Source organism: Pleuronectes platessa, chromosome 12, assembly GCF_947347685.1.
Source record: "Pleuronectes platessa chromosome 12, fPlePla1.1, whole genome shotgun sequence".
NCBI lineage: Eukaryota > Metazoa > Chordata > Actinopteri > Pleuronectiformes > Pleuronectidae > Pleuronectes > Pleuronectes platessa.
In genome coordinates, this window is record NC_070637.1 from 16239912 (window position 1) to 16254895 (window position 14984).

A 14984-nucleotide genomic window follows, 5' to 3' on the forward strand; every position below is an offset into this window, starting at 1 on the left:
AAAACTGTAGTTGAAGTGGGCGGAGTTAATACAAGCGTTTTTATCATGTGACCGATTGTATTTTTTTGACCTGACAGATACCCAGGGGAGTAAAGTTCACTTTACTTCAGAAAAAGTACTAATACCACACTGTAATCAAAGTCCTACATTCAAAGGGAAACAAATATATAGAACATGTAAACTATGTGCATGAAGGCCACAGAAATGAATAAGTAAAGAGTCAAATTGTTTTAATCAACTCAGGATTTCCCCCAGCTCCATCCCCAGGTCCCTTACAACTAGTCTATCCACAAAAATAAAGACACAGAAGATAAATAGAATGAAGGAAAGGGAGAAAGAGGAAACAAATTATTTAAGAAAGAAACTAAATCTGAAGAAGACATGGACTATTTGCATTTAACGTTAAAGATATGGAAAGAAAAAACAATAGATTTAGATAGACTTTTTTTCAAACCCTGAGAAAGTATTGTGAGATCCTCTTTTAGTGCATTCACACACTTATTATCATGCACACACATTAACTTGGGTTCCAGTGGTGTTTCTTTATTTTGAAAGGATTTGGGCTGCTGTGACTCTCCACGAACTGACCGTGAGGAGAATCATCTCTTTCAAGGGATGTAAAAATAACAACACCAAATAAACTGCCCTCATTCTGAGATTGGAATAAATTTGACATCAGCGTTCTGATTCTTCCAGGCTGTAATGATCGAAGTTCAGAAAAAAAAATCTGCTTGCTGGTGAGATAGCCTTGAGATTTGAATGTATGATAATTCAATTGATGAATGAGGGAAAGAAAAATCTATAATCAAGCAAAAGATATTCAAATGAACCATTAAATTGTAAAATAACAACATTTAAGGAAAGGTAGTTGACTGACAATGTTAAATCATTGTCACAAGGTTTTGAAAGATACAACATAATTCAAATGAAATAGAGATTGATTAAAAAAAGAGGGTTTTATAATAAATGTAATTAGTAATTTATGTAAATTCACATGAGAAGAATGTTGCATAGGCTTTCTGGAGTGATTCCTCTGGCTGCCTATAGACGATCTTCAAAAAAAAAAGTCGCGCTTCAACTTCATCTCCCAGAGTTCCCCATCGACGGCGAGCGGACAGTCTCAAACCCTCGACAAGCGGTAGCACATTGATCACACGTTGGTGAACGCGGCTCGCTGCACTTGCTGGCGATTTTGCATAAGGGAGCTGTTCGCTTTCTCCTCCGCAGAGTGTCAGACTCGACCTGAAGTCATGGCCGACCCGGTGGCTGCCGTGTGCGAGCAGCTCGTCAAAGCTGTGAACGTGATGATGGACGCGGAAACGAGTCAGATATACCGACTGGAGGCCCTGAAGGTAGCATCGTTGTGGGCTGTTAGCATCGCTCCCAGCTAGCCTAGCTCGTCATTCATGTGGCAGCTGTTGTAGTGCGAGTTGTGCAATAAAAAGTGTTTTTCGTGTGGCAACGCCATCACTCTCACGGGCCAATTGTGTTCACTAACGGTAGCTGCATTAGCAGAGATGATGGCCAGGTGCTGTGAGAGGTGGAGGGTAACTCCACAGTCATCACCTCACCACTGTCGATCCACCTCCATTCATTCATTCACAGACACGCTGACAGGCTCTAGCACTGACTGTCGGTGAGCGTTCTACTGACGGAGCTAATTGTACATGGCCAGGTAACATTGCGTTGCTAAGGGCAACGTCGCGCCTAGCTTGAAGGGCTATATAGCAGGTTAGCTTTATTTAATTCACGTGTTATATTGAACGTGGCTGAGACAGATGCTGCTGTAGCCTCCAGATGCTGACGTATAACACGCACAAGAGATTTCGGTTGATTTAAGTAGCATTTAAAACATGTCGTCTGTAACAGTCTTTGTTTCTACTTGCAGTTTTACGAGGAGTTTAAAGAGACCAACTCCTTCTGTGTCCCATGCGGCTTACAACTAGCCGACAAAGCCCACCCAGCTGTAGTGAGACACTTTGGTTTGCAAATTCTGGAGCATGTCATCAAGTGAGTGTGACGCAACAATTCCATTTATAGTACAATACGTAATCACATGCCAAAAGGTGAACATCTGAAACTCTGCTTCTCCTGCAGGTTCCGATGGAACAACATGCCGCAACAAGAGAAAGTCCAGCTGAAGGAGTGTGCCATGCAACTCTTATCAAATGTAAGTACAATAGTTATAGGATGCCATAAGTAACACTGTGATACACCCTGATGAAGGCATGAACCCATTGGAGTCATGCCATTCTTTTTTGACATGTGGTTTGAGGGACACCAGTAGCGCTCCTGCCTCCTCTCTCCTTCGGGTGATAATTTGTCTCGGGGCTCAAATAAAATGTCACGGTTGCAGAAAGTTCTCTCTGATGCATGTTTTGTGTCTCATCAGGGTACTCATTCTATCCTGGAGGAGGAGAGCCATATCAAAGATGTCCTGTCCCGAATCACAGTGGAAATGATCAAGAGAGAATGGCCTCAACACTGGCCAGACATGCTGAAAGAGATGGAGGCTCTCACTAGCCAAGGGGTAGGTTACCTATATGGTGCACTTTGCATGTAATTTTTAATATGATTATACAGTAAATCAATGCATTAAAGTAACAGCCTTCATCAGGTCATCTTTGTAACGTCTACTTTTCTTATTACTTGGAGCAAACTGTCAACAAAAGACCAAGCGCTTGAATTCTGCTCTTGTGGACTGAAGCTGAACTTTAATTTAAATCTAAAATTCATCTGCACCTTCCACAGGAGGCCCAGACCGAGCTGGTGATGTTGATCCTGCTGAGGCTGGCAGAGGACGTGATCACCTTCCAAGCGTTGCCTGCACAGCGACGCAGAGACATCCAGCAGACGCTCACCCAAAACATGGAAAACATCTTCAGTTTTATGATGGCCATTTTGCAACTCAACGTGGAGGACTATCGTAGACTGGTCAGTGCGGTGTCCACCTTTTATTTTGAAGAAATTAGTTGCTGATTCATTATGACCATTTTATTTATACATGTAAACTTTAACAGTATTTTTGTGTGACCTATTTGTGTTTTGTTTTTGTTTTAATCCAGAAAGGAATACCTGGACATGAACTGAAAGTAAGTGAACAGCATCATCTACTTATTTGCTTTTTATAATGATCCTCTTATAAAATTGATTATTAATTAGTTCCCGTAACTTTCCACGCACAGGCCAGAGCTCACTGTCGAGTCGCTGTGGCTACGCTGAACACACTTGCAGGCTACATCGACTGGGTGTCGCTGGTCTACATCACCTCTGGAAACTGCCATCTACTGGAGATGTTGTGTTTGCTGCTGAGTGAGCCGGAGCTGCAGCTCGAGGCAGCAGAGTGTCTGCTCATCGCAATCAGCCGGAAGGTGAGTCACAGGCAAAAGTGAAGATATAATGATTAACTTATAACTGTGAAGAGATCAAGTTTTTCTTTCTATTTTAGTCACTAGATGCTTTCTTTGAAACATTGTCCCAGACTTTAATGACATTCTTTATACAGTAAGTCTGTGAGTCATTGAAAGAAATGGTGCAGAACCGGAGCTGCAGTGCTGCCATGTGGCTCTTTAAAACGCTCGACTATAGACCCATAACTCCTGAACCGAGAAGTGTGGACTCTTTTTCTCTGGGTTCTTGGACAAATATGCCAACTTGGCAATTTTTGCTTACTCAACTCTTACAAACTTTGTCAAGTCACGAATGAAGTAGAAACATCGAATAATGACGAAACCTCTGGGATAACAAACTCCTAGATACACATTCTTGTAGTCATGGCTTATTGGATAATAATAGAACAATATATAACCAAATGTGTAATTCTGCCACAGGGCAAGCTGGAGGATAGGAAGCCATTCATGCTGCTCTTTGATGATGTGGCCATACACTACATCCTCTCTGCAGCTCAGTGAGTACAGCTGCTTCTCTCCGTCATCCATTTAAACCTACCATTTTCATTTTCACTCTTACTTAATGCTTTGTGATTGTCTGGCGACAGGTCTGCAGATGGACTGGCCATATGCAAGATATCCCCAGAATCCCAGTAAGTAATGTGTTTACTTATGGTGGAGCACAGATGCAAATCAAGTTATTAAACGTCTAGCTGTGACTTATAGTCCTGTGTGTATATGTGTACTTGTAGAGCAGTGGAGGTGGTGGAGCGGCGCTACATCTTTCTGAAGAGGCTGTGTCAGGTGCTGTGCGCTCTCGGAGGCCAGCTCTGCCCATTAGTGGTGAGTTTATCCTAATTTGTTTACACAGTAATTCCTGTTCATGCCGTCTGTTCATCTCAGCTTTTTTTTACACACACACACACGTTATGTAGAATCCCAGAAGCATCCTTTTTACTTCACTTGTTTTTTGGACCTGTTTATGATTGATCATTGGCAAATGCCCTGTTGTCTCCACAGGGTTCAGAGGCAGAGGTGGAAATCCCTACAAATCTCAGCAAGTACATGGAAGCTCTTTTGTCCTTCACTACACATTCCAGTCAGGTGAGATGACAACTGATCTAAACCCCATTGTTACAGACTGTATTTGAGTAAATGGAATATTTATCAGCTGTGTTTGATCTCTTCACTTATGAACCCCTCCTCCTCTTCTGTGCAGTTTTTGAAATCGTCCACTCTGGCTACTTGGGGAGCTTTGTTCAGACATGAGACGATATCAAAGGATGCGGTTGTTAAGGAGATGGCCGTCAGATACCTCAAAGCATCTATGACCAACCTTGTTAAGGTGAGACAGAAGTCCTTTTTACACAGACTGTTCAAGGGAGGAATGTTGTGCCTATGTTTTGCCTCAGCATGCAGGGCATTGTTGTTCTGATTTTAAACCGATGGACAGGTGGGTCAGCCGGGAAGGAGGCGTTATTTCATGGCTGTTGTGGTGAGGATGGAGCTGAGCTGCGAGACAAAGCGTTTGATATACCAGTCAATCTACGTTCCAACCCTCACCTATGGTCCCGAGCTCTGTCTAGTGCCAGAAAGAACACTGTTGCGAATACAAGCAGCCAAAAAACGTTTTTTCAGTAAGAAGAGCCCCACAGGTTGTTAATAAAGTTTTTGTCCATCCTCGTTTTCTCCATCCAGGCTGGGTTTCCATCGAGAGACAATAGTCCAAGTTGTGAGTACTCCCGTGTGGACTTTGACAGTGACGAGGACTTCAACTCTTTCTTTAATTGTAAGTATTGTTGTGGTACTCTTGCTCCGATCAATACATTTAGGATTTTTGTCTCGCAATGTTTTTAATGCCGTGATTTTGTGCTTCACAGCTTTTCGAGCGCAGCAGGGAGAGGTGGTAAGGTGCGCATCTCGTGTTGTTCCCCTGGAGGCCTTTCAGATAGCAGCGGAATGGTTACAGTATCAGATTGCCAGCCCTATTGATATTGGGGATACCACATGTAAGTGTGTGTTCTGATCAAAGAATCCTAGAAGTGATAAAACTGTGATTATGTATCTTAGCTGTATATGGAAGATGTGGTTAATTTACCTTTTTTTTTTCATTAGACAACTTAACTTTGCAGTATAGACAGTTAATGAATTGTGTCTGCAGCGAATTAAGTTTTCTTCTCATCTTAACACCTCACCAGCTAAGTCCGCAGAGGGCCTGTGCTCCCTCCTGTCTCCATCTGTGGTTCAGTGGGATGCGATGACTATCTTCATGGAGTGCATGGTCACACAGATCTTCAAAAGTCTGGAAGAGGAGGTAACAACGGCAACTGCCAGCATTGGAAAAAGAAATGCGATGTAAGAAGATAATGTGGATTATTCTGACCCCTCTTTCTGCCGTCTCTCTTTGTAGAAGCTGCCAATAGATCAGAGTATGAAGCTGCTACAGGCCGTGCTGGACTATGAAACCAAAGACCCGCTCATTTTGTCCTGTGTACTCACCAACGTCTCGGCCCTCTTCCCGTTTGTCCTGCACAGACCACACTTCCTGCCACAGGTCCTCTACAAGGTCAGTTGAGTCATAATTGGTCACTGTATTTCATACATATGTGTATCTACTATGCATGTGTTGTCATATTAAATAGTTCACTGGTTATAATTCCTCTTTAACCCTGACATTAGCAGGTATACACTTTTTTTTTTTTTTTTAAGTGGGTAAATCTGCTAAAAAGGCCTCTGACTCATTTCCCAGTAGAGGAGTTTTCCTTAGTTTTTCCCCCCCTGGTGAGTCATGTTCAAAAGCCCAAATATGCTGACAGGAAACACAACAGAAGAAAGCACCATGGAGACCAGTGACAATGTTACAGTGGTTAGACTTTAATATCTTTTACTTCAGTCCCTCTTTCAAACAACTCCAGCGACTGCAGTATTTTTGCTTTCTTGCCCGGGTTGCATCATGCACGGAACGAAGAATAAAATCACTGTTGCACCTTGCTCCCAAGATGTAAAAAATAATTAGTACACAAACCCTTATGGCTGTTTACGAACCAATGCAGTGAAGTTTAATGCCCATCATGATGTCATTCTGGAAAAGGTGCAACGTCGACAAGTTCACTGGTGTTTCAAGTTTCCTTCACTGCCGATCGGAGCTGCAGCCGATCTGACGCAGGAGTTTATCCATTCACATTACAAACCAAAGCCAGATGTTAGTGTGTGTTAGCTGTTGGAAGACATTTAATTTCCCTCTCTTCTCTCGTCCCCACAGCTGTTTAAAGCCATCACCTTTGAGGTCGGTCAGGACACTAAGGTGAGTCATCCTAACAAAGAAAAAAATCGTCATCATTCTTCATGTCCAAGACCCACAAAATATAAATATTCACCAACTGACATCCTCAGACACCTCGGACCAGGTCTGTGAAGAATGTGAGGAGGCACGCCTGTTCTTCTATCATCAAAATTTGCCGGGACTACCCACAGTTCATCCTGGTAAATAACGTTGTATCCCACAAAATATGCACCTGAAGTTTGCAGTGCTAGTGAATGATTAGGAATTTATATCTTTGTGACTCCTCAATGATGATTCTCCCCCCCCCCCCCCCCCCCTCTCCAGCCTTGTTTTGACATGTTTTACAACCACGTGAAGAAGCTGTTCTCCAGCGTCTCCGCGCTGACTCACCTGGAGAAATCGTCACTGATGGAATCGATGGTGCTGATCAGCAACCAGTTCAAAGACTTTGCGAAGCAGAAGGCTTTTCTCGACGAGCTGATGGCGTCAGTGGTTGCAGAATGGACGTCAGATGAGATGAAACAGTGCGTATGATTTCTCTCTAATTTTGCTCAAATTGTACGCAAATTATTTTAATGTCATGACAAATAGCTGAATGTTATCCTTTCTGTTTCAGTGTGCTGTGTAACCCTGCCGTGTTCCTGACATTTATTGGAGCTGATCAGACGGTGGCTGAGCAAAGTGCAGATACAGACACATCGGGTCTTAATAGGGGGCGAGTAAGTGTATTAGTGTAAAGGCTGAGAAAATCACCCTTAAGTACAAAACACTGCGGTTTAAAATAAATAGGACACAACGTAAACAGAGTTTTTACAATTTGAAATGTATTTAACATGCACATAACAGTTTTTTGACTGTCTGACCAAATATCAGTCCTGTAAAGTCCTACAGAATAACTTGTTATACAGAATATGTCAGTCACAAATTTTTTCAACGCCCAAAAGCTCACGTATTTTAATTCAGAGCCAATGAGGGACGGCTTTAAGTTTAGATGCAGCAGTGTTTTGAGCTTAACGCTAACTGTCTGCATGCTAATACGGTGCATATGTGTTGGTGTATGTTGACCGTGCCTTTTTGTTCCTCCTCTAGCTGAGCTTCTGTTTGTATGCCATGTTGGGGGTGGTGAAACGGGCGCGTTGGCCTGCAGACCTGGAGGAAGCCAAGGCTGGTGGCTTCGTCGTGGGTTCCTCCCCCGCTGGGGCCCCCATCTACAGAAACCCCTGCACTGCACAGTTTCAGCTCCTGCTGCCCAACCTGTTGGCTCTTATCAGGTATCCCATTATATAACCACATCATATCATTTACACACATTATGCGTATGGTATGTTGCAGTGTAATGACTTTGATTTTATATTTTGACTTGTCTCTGGGTTGTTGGTGCAAAACAATTACCAATGTGTTTAACATTGTCTCTTATTCCTCCACATTACAGGACTCACAACAGTCTGTTCATGCCAGAGAACATGGCTCGTCTGAGTGAGACCTTCTCTCGGGTCCACGATGTGATGGATAAAGAGAAAAATGTGGTCCTGGGTAGGAGGAGCCTTCTGTACATGTTTCCGCCTACATTAAGCCATCATCTGAAAACCATCTGTTGATAAACCTTCTCAATTTGTGTTTTCTCTCTCCAGGTCTCTCTCAGCCTGCGCTGGATATTTACGACTCTCCGGTGTACAGAAGCAATCTGGAGCGCATGCAGGGATTTTTATCCACAGTCTACGACAACTGGTGAGATTTGTTGTTATAGTTTTTAGTAGTACTTATTTTAGTATTATTTATACCACACATGCCAGGGCAGATTTAATTATATTTCCTCTTCTGCCTCTGCAGCTTCCATATCCTGGGAAATGTAGGTCTGTCCCTGCAACAGGAGTTCTACACCATTGATAGGTTGGCTGAAGAAATAGCCGGCTCTGCTTTCGTTTCCCTCGACCACGTGCCCGACCACAGACTTCGCCCCATGATTCATATCCTTATTTGCTTTTGCTCCATTTCATTTACCTTTTTTATCACCACGCTTAAGCCAGTAGTTTGTTGATGTATATCTATGTACAAGATCTTTCTATAGACTCATTCCAGCTGATATTACTCTACATAAACAAATCTGAGTTATTGCTCCATGTCACCTTTCAATTTCCTTAACAAGTGCACGGGTGTTTGTGAGGCAATTGACGCTATCATGTCCTCAGGAGTACTACAACAGCCTACTCTGCCCCCTGCTGGGCCCTCTGTTTGCCTACATGCAGCAGGTCAGGATCTCGCCACACTCTACACACTATGGGGCTACAACCACACTAAACCTTTTACTTTTGCATTAATGCATTACTGTTGCTATGTTTACGTCTGCTGTCCACACTACTCTGGAGTATCCAAGTGACTAAAACCAAAAGGTTGGAAACGCTGCAAGCCCTGTTTTTAGTTGGGAAATCTCCTGGGATGCTTTCTGGTACACACAGCGATTCTTACTGATACAGAGCTAAAAGAATATATTTTTGTAGCTTTAAAATGCAGTTTGAAAAGTGTTAGTGTGGCTGTAGCCTTAGATTCACTGCATTTGTGTAACCACAGCATTTTGTTTTGGATAATGCTCAGCCTAATTTCTGCTTCATACTGCAGAGACTCAACAGTAAGTGGCAGGTCATCAACCAGAGGACTTCTGTAAGGTAAGTAATGGGAGAGTGTTTGTTTTGCAACTCTGGAGCCTGTGGTGAACATTTTGTGAATTAATTATTTGGCACACCATGTGCTAGTTATAAAATGGATATGTGGACTGATGACCTGTTTGTGTGTTTAGTGGGGAGGAGGAGGAGGAGGTGGTGTGTCAGGACACCCAGGTGACCCAGGAGATGTTGGAGGAACAGCTGGTGCGGCTGCTCACCAGAGAGCTGCTGGATCTTCTCTGTAAGTTTTCATCATCTCCTGTAGCAAAGATACATTTCCATACACATGTGGTCATTGTTGTGCAAAAAGAACTTATACAGTGTTATATTACAGCAATATGCATTTCCTTGCTATACTCAATGTAAGACTCAGGGCTTATTCCTTCATACTGCTATTGTACTTTATTTTCTGCCAGCTACACAAACTAAAACTGGTTTCAGTTGAGGAAAGTGCAAACATAAATAAGGCTATAACTCACACCTTGCAGTTTATGCTGAAAGCATATAGGGGGAGTTGTTGACACAATGTTTACTCTAAAATCAACAACTCATTTAAATGTTAAAATGATTTTGTATCGTAAACTGGATTTAAATTCACTTCATTGTCAGATTTCTCTGAAATGAATCACAACGTGGAGCAGAGTATGGTTTTTGATGGTGTGTTCTCTGTGGTACTAAAAAATATGAAGTGTTGGAATTCCAGGACTCGTACACAACTGCCTGATCAGCTTTTACTGAGTTGAGTATTTATGGGGCCATAATACATTCTCCTTCTCCCCTAGCCGTGAGCTGCATTGCCAGAAAAGTGCCTGAATCAGCAGCAAATAAGGAGGAAGTAGAAGGTGAGAGTGAAATGGAATGATGTTCGAATCAATGGATGGATTTTATCTGTTTTTTACTCTAAGGACCATCTCATCGTTTTGTTTGAATTGTTCGTACCTAGAGGAAGACATGATGACGGAGTCGGTGCAGATGGGGTGTCCCCAGCCCACAGAGGAGCTGACAGAGCTGGGGAAATGCCTTTTGAAGCACGAGGTCAGCCTACAGTGCTGTCTCATAACATTTACAGTCCCACATTGAATACTGTATATAAACTACTCCTTTTCTTTGCCCCAGAACATCTACATGTCCCTGTTGACCCTGGCCTTCACCTCACTGTCATGGAAGGACACCACCAACTGCCACCGCACTGCTTCCATGGTCTGCTGGACACTTCTGCGACAGGTAGATAACACTCTTCCCTTTTTTAAACATAATTTTTATTAGCCTCAAAACCCATGATTAGATCATTCACAATATTGTGTTATTTTGTATGTCTATGTTCATTATGATAGAGGAGCCTCCATTGGCCCGTTTAAACATTTGTTTCATTAAAGTATTTTAAAACTAGTATCTGTGGATTCGATAATACTTAAAAAATATGTATGGCACTTGGAAAGAAGGGCTTTAAAAAAACAGATTTTAGTTCACAGAGGGACTCTATAGCGCCTCTTTGAGATTGGAGGCTCAAAGTGGCTGAAGAGATGATAGGCGCCATCTTCCAGGATGCTTCTTGCTTTCTTCCTCGCCCGCGCTCAGTAAAGAGTTGGGTCAAGAGCTTCTAGGGTTAGACCCTCTCGCTTCGCCATTGACACAATCATAGACATGTTTTTGTTTTTTCATCTTTAATTTTTTTTTTTTTATGTAAATGTGATTTGGAAGGTTTCTCTTAAATTAATCTTAAATTCTAAAATTAATCTTAAATTCTAAATTAATCTTAAACGTTTCTCTCTTGTTCACTGTGTCTTTAGGTCGTAGGGGGTAATCTTCTACCTGAGGCGGTGACATGGTTTTATACCAGTGTTCTTAGAGGCCTTCAGATTCATGGCCAGCATGAAGTCTGCAACTCGACCCTCTCTCAGCTGGCATTGCTCATCTATGAAAACCTGGTGAGGCTATGGCAGTAATTTATTTTCTTCTTTCCATCTCTACTTTTTGTTTGGTCTAATTTACTTCTAAGAGTTACACTCTGACTCTGTGATACTCCAGGTCACCTAGGAGTGCAATTAACAATCATCCAATGAGTATGTCAATCAATTTGCCTTGAGTTTTGTTTACCATGGTTTTGTTTATTAACTGTCATAACATTTTAAACAAATGCCCATGATAATGTCTTCAAATTGTACTTCATAGTCCTGGGGTTAAGCAGTTCTTCCATATGTGGGTATAATGTGTTCACTTTCTGTTCATTTCTGAGAAACTGTTGGTCTGCCCCTTTCTCTTCAGCGGCCTCGCTACACAGAGCTGAGAACCGTTATGACCCAGATCCCAAACGTCAATTTGGAGTCTCTGGACCAGTATGATCACAGGCTCGTGGATCCCAACGCCCAAAAGGTTGGAGAGAAAAAGAGGAAAGACCAGTTCAAGAAGCTCATCGCAGGAACTGTTGGGGTAATGTCACCTTTAGCCACTAGAGGACAGTGCTTCTCCGTGATATCACACTGGAGACAGCCATAAGAAGTGACCAGAGAGACAGGCCATAAGAGTGCAAGTCATTACTCAGCACAGTGATTCTGGCGGTGTTGTAAATCTTACATGCAGCAGCTCAACAGGAGCTGTACAGTCTAATGAGTCTAATGAAATTCTTGCTGGTGGATCTCGGATGGCTCTGTTTAACCTCCCCTCTCTCTCCCCTGCCAACAGAAAGCTCTGTGCCAGCAGTTCAGGAAGGAGGTTCACATCAGGAATCTTCCATCGCTCTTTAAAAAGCCAAAGCCCGACAAGGATGTACTGAACAGTGAGGCATTAGGCCTGGCAGCTCTCTTCTCCCCGGAGAATATCTCCCTGTAGGAACACGTGAAGGTTTAAATGGACTACATGCTGACTGAAGATGGAGTTGTGTGTACAAACCAGGGGTTTGCCTTCAAATCATCCAGCTGGGGCAGCGTAGGGCAACCGAACATATCTGTCAACACTCCTGTTTGTCAACCGCTCCTCTTTTATTTTTGCCCTCATTGTGCCACAACACAATATATTTCCATTGGTTGTTTGTTCAGGCAAGACTCACACAGAGAATCCCTTTAAAATTGCTCACTTCTGCTCCATTCCCTTTAACAAACCTTACCGAAGGTCGTAGGAACTATTTTGGATTACAAAAAGATATGTTTCTGTTGTACATTCTGTTAAAGGATGAACTAAACATATCCAATATTGGCTCCTCAGCAGACTCTCTGCTGAGCCACAAACTTACTTTGAAACGGGTCGACTCTGGATTCTGTCATTTTAGTTTTTTACCTTTTCTTTTTAACGAGCTATATTTGCCCGTTGCCCAGCACCACACACACTAAGCACGTTATAGAAACCTTCATTTCCGAGGTTAGTGTTGGCAGATATGAATTGTGACCATGCTGCTGCCGTCAAGAGTCCAAAAGAAAAAAATATGGGACAAACCCTTGTTCACATTTGTTTATTTATGGTAAACATCCTTTGACTGGACAAGCTTGAGTGCTGTTTCTGATTCTGAAGGCGATTGGTACCTCAGATGTGACGCTACCTAAGATGGGGTGAAGATATATAAAAAAAAATAAGAAAGCAGCTGGATTGTGTTTTCATGAATGATTATTATTCTTTTAATTATGAACAACCGTTTTCTGGGTTACAGATATTGCAGAGTGTTTGAACAATGCATTGATTTTGTTTGATCTTCATGAGCACAACTAACACGACCCTAGTACTGTTTGAACTGCTCCTTTAATGCAGAGGACATATCATACTATCAATATTACACTCACATTTCTGCCAAAACACTCACATTAGACTTGTTAATTGTGTCAGAGACACAAAACCTTTTCAAGGATTGATTCATCCACTAACGAGTAGCTTAGTCCAAGTATCTCTGTTGTTCTCTTGCTGTTCATTTGCTGTTTCTCGTGAATTCTGTTCCCTGCGTTCCTACTGGTATTATCCACCAAGAAAACAATTGACCCAGCACTACATTCCATTCAAGGAATTCTTTTTTAGCCTGTGTTTTTGCTCTTATGGAGCCGTCGTGCTAGAGAGTTGTTTAAAATATGTTTTGTGTCAAAATAAATGGGAGTTATTTTGGCTTGGAGTGAGTCCCCCTTTAGGTGCATATAGATGTATTTTTGCTTGTTTGCTCTAAACACATTCACATCTCACCAAGAAACAAGATCATTATTCAGTGAATTGATTTCTTTATGGTCATTCTCCCATGTGGTCATTTTTTTTAAATGCTTCAACACTAAAATGAACAATGTAAATTCATTCTGCATTGTAAAATATATAAGGATGAAAATAGGCTTTTTAAGGTGTGTGGTTTATATTTACTTTTTTAAATAAAATTATTTCAATTTGTCTAAAATCCATCTTTTGATTTTAAATTTAGAATAAAGAGAAACAAAGGATAACATTAAACCCTTTATCTTTAGCCTTTTTTTAAAGAATCAAAAGTTGTAAATATAAATTTAGGTAAAATGCTGAAAAGAAAAAATACCACACCATATGGAAAATTGCTCCTGTAAATAAAATTTTGAAAATATGGCAGTCAATCTTCACACTGACATTACATTGAAGTCATGGTTAAGTTTATTAAAATGTACTAAACATTTTAATAAAAATGAGCGTAAAGATACAGAAAGATCTGCATCTGTGTGTCATTCATTTAATTCAGTGTTTCCGAAGAATAAACGTGTGCAATGAACGAATTTCCACACTAAATATGCAATACTACATTTGATCTTTTTATATAATATTTGTTTGTTTAAATCATAATATTGATTATTTATTTAAGCCTCGGAAAACACATTGAGGAATAAGACCCTCATTTACAATGGTGCCGCGGGTAAGAAAAAATAAATAAATAAGAATGAAATAAATATGCATATATATATATACAGTAATACAAGGGAAAAGGTCAAACAATCAATTTTGACGATTCAATAAAATACTATGGTTAAGTCAACTAACTGTTACAATCCATGCAGGAGAAGTCAGTTGTAGATGAGATAAGATTCGAGAATTCCCTTAATGAAATAAATGAGCACAACTTTAAAGATTTTTGGACCTAATTCCAAATGTAGGGTGCCTTATAAAAGAAAGATGTCTTCCCCAATTTAGTGTTAACACGAGGCAGATATAATGAAAGCCAGCTCTGGGAGCGGGTATTGAGGTTATTACAATTCCAGCTGATGAGAGAGGAGGGATATAGTGGTAGTAGCCCAATGAATATGGTGGTTAAAAGAAGTTGCAAGTTTTCTCTCTTATTTGGTCTCTCAAATCTTTTCCCCAATAAAGATATACACTAAAATAGATTAACACGTCACTAAATTAGATCTTTATTATAGCATATATTACATTTATAAGTTGTAATATCCCCACATTGTAGTAACTTGTTATATTGTATATGTGAGGTTTTTCAGGTATAAGTGATACACATTTTAACAATGATTCATATGTGTCCCCTTAGTTTACTGGTCTCTACAGTGAAACTTTACTGGAGGATATCGAGATAGGATTTCATCATTAGGGCCCGAGCACTGACGGGAACTGACAGACAGTGAGGCCCTATTGACATTTTTTTGTCTTTTGTGTGTGTGTGTCTGCGTCATTCTATGCTTTTTTTGATTCACATTTCAGAGAAAACCATTGTATCTT

General features: G+C 41.2%; 1 protein-coding gene across 1 annotated transcript; it reads left to right on the plus strand.

Moving 5' to 3' along the window:
- Positions 1-1118: 1118 nt before the first annotated feature.
- On the plus strand, positions 1119-13422 carry LOC128453040 (exportin-5). The gene is made up of 33 exons (XM_053435657.1): positions 1119-1352; positions 1889-2010; positions 2098-2170; positions 2393-2530; positions 2752-2934; positions 3066-3092; positions 3186-3371; positions 3831-3907; positions 3998-4042; positions 4142-4232; positions 4410-4493; positions 4609-4734; positions 5088-5178; positions 5270-5398; positions 5588-5703; positions 5800-5955; positions 6652-6693; positions 6783-6872; positions 6997-7196; positions 7289-7391; positions 7762-7943; positions 8105-8205; positions 8304-8400; positions 8503-8638; positions 8823-8921; positions 9289-9335; positions 9467-9573; positions 10115-10174; positions 10276-10367; positions 10449-10556; positions 11123-11260; positions 11598-11762; positions 12015-13422. The coding sequence occupies exons 1-33, from the start codon at positions 1251-1253 to the stop codon at positions 12159-12161; spliced, it is 3660 nt and encodes a 1219-aa protein (XP_053291632.1). The 5' UTR covers positions 1119-1250; the 3' UTR covers positions 12162-13422.
- The last annotated feature ends 1562 nt before the right edge of the window (positions 13423-14984 follow it).

Coding starts and splice junctions, on each gene's coding strand:
- LOC128453040 (XM_053435657.1), top strand. CDS start 1,251: ATGGCCGACCCGGTGGCTGCCGTGTGCGAGCAGCTCGTCAAAGCTGTG. Junction 3,372..3,830: donor TCATCGCAATCAGCCGGAAG/GTGAGTCACAGG, acceptor ATTCTGCCACAG/GGCAAGCTGGAGGATAGGAA. Junction 3,908..3,997: donor TACATCCTCTCTGCAGCTCA/GTGAGTACAGCT, acceptor GTCTGGCGACAG/GTCTGCAGATGGACTGGCCA.